The sequence below is a fragment of the Electrophorus electricus genome, chromosome 14 (assembly GCF_013358815.1).
Source record: "Electrophorus electricus isolate fEleEle1 chromosome 14, fEleEle1.pri, whole genome shotgun sequence".
Classification (NCBI taxonomy): domain Eukaryota; kingdom Metazoa; phylum Chordata; class Actinopteri; order Gymnotiformes; family Gymnotidae; genus Electrophorus; species Electrophorus electricus.
In genome coordinates, this window is record NC_049548.1 from 16,548,702 (window position 1) to 16,558,791 (window position 10,090).

General features: G+C 40.8%; 1 protein-coding gene across 1 annotated transcript; it reads right to left on the reverse strand.

The window, feature by feature from the left end:
• Window positions 1-2,846: 2,846 nt before the first annotated feature.
• irf3 (interferon regulatory factor 3) lies at window positions 2,847-10,083 on the reverse strand. Its single transcript, XM_027031161.2, has 11 exons — window positions 9,941-10,083; window positions 9,300-9,513; window positions 9,011-9,191; window positions 7,010-7,038; window positions 6,789-6,843; window positions 6,606-6,671; window positions 5,042-5,356; window positions 4,836-4,941; window positions 4,210-4,484; window positions 3,887-4,011; window positions 2,847-3,797 (listed from the first exon to the last, which is right to left on the reverse strand). The coding sequence occupies exons 2-11, from the start codon at window positions 9,462-9,464 to the stop codon at window positions 3,684-3,686; spliced, it is 1,431 nt and encodes a 476-aa protein (XP_026886962.2). The 5' UTR covers window positions 9,465-9,513; window positions 9,941-10,083; the 3' UTR covers window positions 2,847-3,683.
• Between the last annotated feature and the right edge of the window lie 7 nt (window positions 10,084-10,090).

Sequence of the window (10,090 nt, forward strand, 5' to 3'; positions counted from 1 at the left end):
GCTGCTTTACTTTGTTTTGTATTCCTTGTTGCTCACTGCTGTGCATACTACATTGAAATGAAAAATAAAGACTCCCTACAACAACACACACCTGTCGCTCCCTCAATTATTTTTAAATTATTATTTTGATTATTTTATTATTTTATTATTACAATTACAATTATTTTTAAACAAAATTGTTTTTTTACAAATAATTTTGTGAGCCCACAGATGTTGGTGGCTGGGCATGCCACTGGCTACTGCGTTAACCTGGATTCACAGCCGTGCTTATGGAACAATGTCTGGAGAATGTTGGTCTTTTAGCATTGTAGCATTACCATATTGTGGAAATGAAGATGTGGCTTCCATACCTAGTCCTCTCATCTGCATCGATTCAACATGAAAAGAACTGGTGCTCTCTACTGACAGCTTCTAGAATCCAGGTTCAGTGCTTTTTTGTGTGGTCTTTTATCATCCACGCTGTACTTGACCATTAGTCAACCAGCTATAGAATACCTGTTGATCTGTACTGTTCATTATTGTCACAGTCCTCAATCCCTTGGTGTGCTGGTTTCCACGGCAACATGTTTCCATGTGCTCTTTTGTTTTGATTCTGTTGTTTCCACCCCTTGTTTTGGATTCCTTGTCTTACATTTGTTTCACCTGTGTCTAATGTTCAATAGCCTATGTGTATATATATGTTTGAGTCATAGTTACTGATCTTTGACATTTCCTTTTTGTGCTCTATTGTTCGTGGGTTTAGGGTTGATGGTTCCATGTGAATACAAGAACATATTTCCTTTTGTTTCACTGTTTTGGAATCCTGTTGGACTGTTGTTTTGTTTTGCTCTTTTGGTTTTGCTAATGTCATTCGGTTCTGTTTCTGTATATTGCCTTCATAAAACTGCTTTAACTATGTGCTTGTGTCTAGCTCTCTGTGCCGCATCATTACTACCAGCAAGCGGTTTAATTATTCGACCAAATGCTTGCCTTCAGGTGGTGGACACGGGATGGTTACACACAGGACACAGCTGAACATGACAATTCAAGCAGCATCAAGGTTCTTAATAAGCTCAAATTTAGCACCTTGCATATGGTGTAAGTTTTGATGGCACTCTTTTTCTTACACATTCTCCTTCAGGAGAACATCTCACACCTCAAGGCTTCTTTATAATAATTATTTTTTAATTTGATGTTTCACTTTAATTTAGTTGAAATAGGTCTACTTGAAGGACTAGCCATGTTTTTTTTACACGCAGTGTAAGTAGGTTTACTGAAGGCTATGACTCTTCATGCTAGACACTTCTCATACATCTCATCAGAGTAAAAGAATAACCTCCACTTCTGTGAAATTGCACCCCCTGTGAGCTATTGGTGTTACACAGTGAGCTCCATCACTGGTTCAGAAGCATTAAACCACAATGGCAATTTGCAGTTCAGGAAGAACAAGGTGCCAGATGACATGTCTGCCTGATGAAGACTTTGGACACAGAGAAATTATTCTGAAACAATAAATTCAATTTCCCAGAATGACTATATCTGAAGGCTTCTATCCCTAAATCTAAACATGACTTTAACAGTGTTTTGTGGCTCATTTAAAGAAAAACCTGAAAACAAGGTCTCGTGCGCCAGCAAAACAATCATACATTATCAAAAAATTCACATTTGATATTTTCTGTTATTATCAGAACATTTAGTTCCAATAAAGATAATAAAAAGAGCCCCAGCATAAACTAGGGTTTTTCATCTTTGTTCCAGAGTTTAGACACTGTTTTGGTCTGGTTTCTTCAGCCTGAACTCCAAGGCTGAATAATATGGGCCTACCTGCACACATTACTGATCCTTGGCAGGGACAAAAAGGTCCACAGCCTTCACAGACACAGCCCTCGTCACACTATCCAATTTTAGCAATGCATCCATACCCAACAAAAACTATGCTTACATACTTGACCTCTATGTTTACATCATGAAGACAATTAATGCTTTGAAATCACACACATCCAGAGCTAAGGTGGATGTGGATGAGGAGTAGGATGAAGCCAATGCTACTGCTGTTGTGTCCAGTCATTAAGGTGACACAAATAATTGTGCCACAAGGCTAACAGAGAGCAGCAGTAGTGTTTCCTCTCACTGACTGTGCAGCTTTTTAAAAGTCCTTGTGCGCAGAAGGAGGGACACCAGAGGTAGTGTGGCTGAAGACGAAAACCAGGCGCAGGTGGAGAGTGAGCACCTGAGCACCATGAATAAGAAAAAAACAAAGAGGCAATGAAAATCCTTTGCAATATGGTTTTCAATAGCACTAGGGCCCAGGAGCAAGCCAGTGAGCTCAGGTATGAGTGAGCTCCAATCAAAATACAACTCCCACAACTGTCTTCGTTGTGTGTTAATAAATATCTATCACCATCGAGGGAGTATGTGCATCCTGCTCCTCGCCCTGCGGCACTCAGGCCATTACATAAATACTGTTTGAAAAATTGGCAAATGTGAGTATCCCTTTATCTTTTTCTCTCCACACACAGAAAAGAGGCTGGACATGGTGGTGCAGTAGCAGAAAGAAAGACAGGAACAAGAAAAATAGAGGCGTGTCCATCATTCAGAGCACTTGGCACTGTTTCTTTATGCTGATGATTATCATAGACTTTATTATAAAGGGGTCAAAAAGGTCAAGGAAAGGCTTGCCAGCCTTACACTGAAGGAGGCAGCAGCCTTGGGCAGTGATCATCCTGGCCAATCTCAGATGTAGATGAGTGTTATAATCACGATATAGTGTGTATCGATATTGTTTATCATCCATCCCTGTTTTGAACAACCCAAAGGGCACTCTGGTAGAAAAGTTGAAAAACAAAAAAACAAAACTTCCAACCAACTTCAGTTTTCAACTTTATTATCCAAGTAGGAAATTTGGCTGGACAATGGTGGCAAAGGAAATGTAAACACAGGACACATTTCCCCCAACCCCCTGACTACACCCACCAATCCGCCAGATATACAAATCACATTGTTAGCAGTTTATCCTCACCTGTGATAACGTCTTTGTGTTACATGAATGATAATTAAAATTTGCTCCAAGGTTTACTGTACAAACAAGAATGCAGCATTTCAATGTCATCCACGAATTGTAAAGATTGTGAAAATCTTAATTACATAAAGTATTATTGAATGAGACACTTTGTCTACTGTGATCCTATGAATGCACCTGTTCACAACAGACTGTAAGAACATTTATAAAGTGACAGTTTTATAGGAGAGATCAGAAGCTATGGGTATATTTTGTGTTAAAGCAGCAAGAAGCAGTGTTTTCCTGTTTCAGTTTGGTGACAAAGAAAATGATAAAAAGGAAAAGCTGAAAAAGGAAATCTCCCATTTTAGGTTTATTAAAGTGAAAATAAGTTGTCCTTTCATTACATCAAGAACCTTAAATAGAGATATAAATAGTAAAATAATATCATACCTCTATTTAAAGTCATCCATATACAAGCAAATACACAAAATCAGACCCTCACAAGCTGTCATGCCATATTCAAAAGAATACTAATAAACAAGGACAAATAAAACCAAACAACCAAAATACCTGATTAGACCTATGAAGTAAATACTTCCACACAAGGGTTCACAGGTCAGTTTCTATTTAAAGTGTTCTACAAAGTGCATAACGTCAGTTCATCTGTGGTTCCAGGTATTTGACTCATTAGTGGTTTGGGTGGCTAGCATATCTCCATCATCTGCTCAAGCGAGAGCTGCAGCTCAACGGAATTGAGGGAAGAAGCCCCGTTATCCACAGCCAACATCTTCAGCCTCTCCAGGGTGGTAAGAACCACCTGGAATGTGAAAACAAGGCAAAATCTTTAAAAACAGAACTGAGCAGGTAGAGAGGTGAACAAATGTGACCTGAGTATCTCAGCCCTACCTCTACTGTGATGAGCTTCTTGTCCCAGGGTTTGTTTTTGGGGTCAGGCCACTTCTCCCCCAAACAGAAGAAGAGAGAGTAGGAAGGAGATGATCCGCCATTGTTGTCAATAAACTCTTTTAAGCCTAGTGGAACAGCATAATCTCACAGTAACCACAATGGTTCAGCCACGTCCGTAATTCATGTTATTTTTTAGAACGAGTTGCAATGAGCCTACTCTACTCTTCAAGTTTCAGCAAACTGTTATCATGCATGGGACTGTGTGTGAGAGGACAGCAACATTTTCTTTCTTAATAATAAACAAGGGCAAACCATCGACCCACCCATGCAGAATTCTCTGAGGGAGTAGATGCACTCAGGTTGGTTTTTGGAGAGAGCTCTTGGCCTTTTCCCTTGCTCGTGTTTGCACTGACCCCAGTAGACTCGGCTGTCTCCCCAGCGATGACCCAGCAGTATTCCACCTGACCTTCTGACCTCCAGACCCCCAAGATTAGTAAGGATATCCATGGTTAACCTGGCCTGGGTCTGGTCCAGGATAGAGTCAGGGGTGGGTAGTTCCACAACTGAGAGAGAGTCTGACATTAGGCAGGGCCTGTTCCTGCAAGAATAATAATTATATTTAAAAAAAACACATCTGTAGAAAAAAGTTTACAAAGTGCTTTTCAGATTGATTAAAACAGGTTGCAACACAACAAAGAAAGAGAAAAACCAAATTACAATACAAAGATAAAATTAAACTCAAAACTAATAAAGGACAAGAGACAATAAGACAAAAAGAAGAGTCATTCAAACTTTGTCATTCAAATTTCTAATTTCTTTTAATGTAATTTTCTAATTTCATTTCAAATATTACTATTACTAGTCATTCAAACTTACTAGTAAACACTAATACATCACCACTATTGGCAAAGTACAGTTAATGGCAATGAAGAAAACTGAACTCTCTTACCTACACACTATCCTGAAACCTGCCTCATTCTCCACCACTTTGTCAAACACCCTGCTTCCTTTGTAATAAACCACTACCTTATAATGTGTTGAAAACTGGTTGGAACCTGAAATTGGAAAAGGAAATACAGAAAAAGATGCATACTTTACACAAGCTTCAGTGTGTTATGTAATACGTTATGTTAATTAAATTATGTGTAATCATACATGAATCACTGGGTGTGTCCTTGATGGTAACCTGGTCCCCCATAACAGGCTCCTCTGTATGGTACTGTTCACCCGCAAATGCGCCCTCTAGCGGAGAAAACTGACTCAGAGCCAGTGTGCCTTCAGCAGGGGATGTTTGAAGCACACCCCCTGCTGCTCCACTAGTGGTTATGGTTTCCTGAGTGGGAAACGTGTCTTTAACAGTAACTGTCTGCGAAAGTAAGGGTACTTCAGGAATAGCCATTTCTGGGTACTGCCCTCCCCCTACTGGCTGGTTCAGGAACAGCAGATGATCCATCTCAGGTTTTTGATCATCTGTGTAAAGAGGAATACCAAGATTCTTTAAGTAGTACAGACTAACGTTTGTAACCTGTTTGGTGGCACAATAGTGCATACTTGTTTTTCCAAACTTCATGGTTACAATCCTTAAAGATAAACTATCTAGGATCTTCAGGGCTTAAACAGTTTAAATGACTGAACTCTTGAACCCAAGTAGGAAACGCTCATATCCTAGCGGTGCCTAAAAAAGAAAGAAAATCAAGCAAAAAAACAGAATATTTAGGTCTTACTGCAGTAAAACATAGGTAAAGATTCTAGAGGTTGGGTAAATTTTGTAGTAAAAAAAAAAAAAAAGTATTTGATTAGGGCCCCCAGACAAAACTTTGCTTTGGGCCCCAGAAACATCAAATCCTCCCATGTTCCACAAACATTCCTACCCATAATGATGGATTTGTAACCAAAGGTGATGGAAGCAAAAAATCATCACTCCAACAATCTTTACCTATATACCTGACACTGACAGTTCTTCAACTTTAATGTGGCAGTTCTAGTGGTGTACTGGGACTCTTGGCTGAGAAGGCCTGATTTTGGATCCAGTGCCTGCTTTCTGCTAGTTTGCTCTAGAGCAAAGTATTTCAAAACAAGCCACTCGAAGGCTGCTTTAACATGGCAGCTCCTCTCTGCTGCTCCAGTAACCTGCTCAGTGGCTGCACTGAGCTTTAAAAAAAAGCTTTTAAAAAGAGTTAACACCAATGTATGTCTAGGTGGAAAAGCAAGTGTTTTGCAAAGTGGAAACACCAACTTTCCACTTAAAAGAACTACATTTGACAAATTACTACAAAGTCCATAATAATATACAATAACAACAAATTATTACTACCACAAAACCCATCATTAATTATTAATATTACTTGCCTTGTAAATAATGTAATATTTAGGATTGATGGGTGTGGAGAGGGGCTTGGGGTAAATGTGCGTTGGTAGTTGTACTCTGTGTTTACATGTCCTTTTGCTCCATCGACTAACCGAATTTCCTACTTAGATATTAAAGCTGAAAGTTAAGCGTTAGTGTTAGCGTTAGTGTTCATATTCACTGTGTATTGCTGTAGTTGTTAATCGTTTACTGTTTACTGCAAGTTTCACTAGTCTTTCATGTGAGTTTCATTAACATTTATTGTTTATCGTCGAATGTAAATGTCTGTCCGTGTCAAGAGAGGTCTGTGTCCTGTTCTTTGCCCTGCAGCACTCCGGCCGTCACATTTGTTAATGGGCCAGTTTTGTGTACCTTGATTTGGGCCAATATCCAGACCCATAAGACAGTGCTCCAGAAAATTAGGGGGTGTGCTGCCATCTGAGGAAAGAAGCACGCCATAACAAGCATGGTGAGGTACAAGGAGAATAAGCAGTACAAATGCAATGCACACTGGAGGTCCAACTGTGGTGTAACCGAGATGGCAGGTGGTCTCACCTCGAAATATTTTGTCATCTGCCAAGTACAGGGAATCACAGATAGGAACAGCAATCTATGACACATACGAGAAATAGAAAATAGTATAATCATACAAAATAAAAAGCAATCTGGTGTCTACAAATTAATAAATTGCAGATCTTTCATTTGGAAGTTGATTTTTTAAAAAATGAAAAAAAAAACATGTTTGAATAAATATATACACATATGGCAAAACTTACATCACAGTCTTGTGACGCTTCCTTAGACTCTTCAGGAAGCCAACAGGTAGAAAAAGCAGAAAAGGAAAGACTTTGAATTGAAATATATTTTCTACAAGACCTCTGGCAATGTATTTGATTTAACGGTGCAAAACAAATTGCAGGAAACCCATTCACACAATCTGCAAACAGTATTTAACTGGGTCACACAACAGCACTGAGGAGTTTGTAACTGTGACAGCCCAAGTGCCGCAGGGCAAGGAACAGGATGCACAAACATCTCTAGATAAAGATAGACGTTTATTTACACAAGATGAGACACTGAGAAACAATAAACATTATGGGAATCACAATCAGGACGGCACAGAGCAGGCGTACACCGAGAGGAACAGGGATATTCCTCTAGCCATGGCTACTCCAGAAGGCTCCCTATTGCTGACATCCCAAGCTGCTGCCTGGATCCCTGGATGTTTGGGAGAGGACCTCAACCAGAGCTCACAGCCACACCAGAGGAGGAGGAGGAGGACAGAGCCCACTCCAGCCAAGGAGGGACAGCCCCCTGTAATTTCTTAGAAGGGGGGCATAGTGCTACTAGGCCCATGGAGAACAGACTGGCTCCTCTGCGACCATTATGTGGGTGTTCTAGTGGGCTTGGCTAGGTCTCCAGCTGTTGCTACTGTCATATCTTTTCTCTCTCTCCTCCATGATGGGCTCTCCCTAGGCGGCTTGCGATGTGTGGGCCATAATCCATCTCGGCACGTCTGAATCCAGGGTGGATGTGCCCCTCTGCATGTCCTGCAGGGCCAGGGACAAGCCTCCAGTGCCTGCCCTTCCAGCAGGTACTTTGTTTGTGCACCTTTTGTGTTTGTGTCTGGCTGCTGCCGTTGATGATCGCCGCAGTGCTTCCCATCTGGTTGAGGCTGCTGCAGTCACTGGTCACCACAGTGCTTCTAGCTCCATCGATGCTGCTGCTCATCACTGCTGCACCTTCAGTCCTGCCAGACCCTGCCATGGAGCATCACCGTACCACCCTGGACTCCGCCTTTCCCTCTCACGTGTTGAGAGACCTCCCTTGGAGGTCACTCCTATTCCACCTTGTGTTGGGTACCTGTCTTTGCCGTGCCATGGTTGGCCTGGGGTTTCCTGTCCCAATAATGGATGCGTCGGGAGCTGCGCCATTGGGGGAGGGTTTCTGTAATGTTTTGCTCCCCTTCCCACTTATTATGTGGTATGGCCCACCATAGAGTTGTCATTGTTGTTTTCACTGACTGCCCCCTTGTTTACCATGCCCCTTTATTATCACATACCTGCACCTTGTTGTTAACATTGTATTCATGTACTGAAACCCCTGTGCGTATGTAGTGAATGTTGATCATTATCATGTTCGATATTCATGTTCATGTAGGTATTAGTACTAGTGTTTACGTTAATGGTAGCCTGTGTAAGTTGTGCGTTTAATGCTTGTGTTTATGTATCATTTATGTCACGCTGCACTAGCTTGTGTGAGTGCCGTTGTTTATCGTTTGTGTCTTGTGCTCAATAAATGCTTGTCTTCATCGAGAGACATCTGTACATCCTGCTCCTTGCTTTGTGGTACTCGGGCCGTCACAGTAAGGAATATTAGCATGTCCTAAACTGAACCATGCCCTGAACTGATTGGTATGCCCACTGAACTAATGTTACTATGAATGGCTAGTACTTGTTATTAACCAGCATTAAGGAGGAACTAAAGCACACAGAAGGCACACAAATTCAAACCAAGAAAAATGGCTTAGAACTTCAGATCAAGGCATAATGTTGTTACAGCTAATAACCTAGATCCTTTAAAAAAAGGACACTGCTGAGTGAACTATTGCATTTGTCACTGATTTAGTAGTATTTCCATGCCTAAAGCTGAACAGAAGGCTACTCCATCACACTTAAAGGCAATAAATTGATTAAATTAAACATTGTTTAAATGTATTAATAAAATGAATAAAATCCCACAGATATCACACATATCCCTCACATCTCATTTCTTACCTCCAGATGAGTGCGTCTCCTCTGGCCACCTAAAGATTTTGTGGGGATTGGCTGAGTCATTCTTGCTGTCTACCTCTAGTTTGAAGTGTTTGGCTCTGAGCGCACTCCGGAAGTTTCTCTTCCATACCGAAGGGTCACCATGGATCTTGTCCACAGAGCCAACATTTGTCTGTGCCCATGCCTAAGAACAAAAGAACCAAAGGAGAGGGCTTAAGGTAGAAATAAAACAAACAAGAGTCAGCAACATATATTCATATAACGTATACATCATATAATTGGGGCTTTTTACCTTGAATATAAGTACATCATCGCTGTTTGCATCCTGTCTCAGTGCGTGCTTCCAAGGAATACAGAACAGTGTGTGGTCCTGGTTGACCCAATGAACGCCCGGGAACCGTCCACTGTCAATTTGCTGACGCAACCACGGAATGAAGAGCGGTTTTGACTGGGCCATGGGAGAAAAAACCTGTAAAGACGACCTGTCACAGACGCACCAGTGTTTCCTGTAGAAAACAAAAATAAATGTGACATTTTGACATTTACACAAAAAAAAGGTTGAAGAAGTTGTAGTCCGTACGGTATGTTATTACACTAACAGAGGGCTAAGAAGAAAAATATTTACATTTACATTTACGGCATTTAGCAGACGCTCTTATCCAGAGCGACTTACAAAAGTGCTTTGTCATTTACTCATAGAATATATCCAAGTACAGTACAGTAAGTTAGAATTAAACATACCAATGAACTAGAATACTGTAGAATACAGGGATGAATGCTGATACCTAGACGTGCAAAATATATAAGGTCTATCTTAAACAATGTGCTATAAACAATAAGTGCTAGAGTTTGTTAAACAACATAAACAATGCCCTACAATAAGTACCAAAACAAACATATGAACACAAAAATCTATATCGTAGACGATCTTACCTCTGAGAGTTTCTGAATATCGTCGATATGTTACTTAATCTATTGTTAAGGACGGCACCTTACAACCTACTGTCAACAACTAAGAACCCAGCCGTTTATAACGCTACCCGACCCCCATTCTCGGGAAACCCGTCCAGAGCGGTTTCGTTT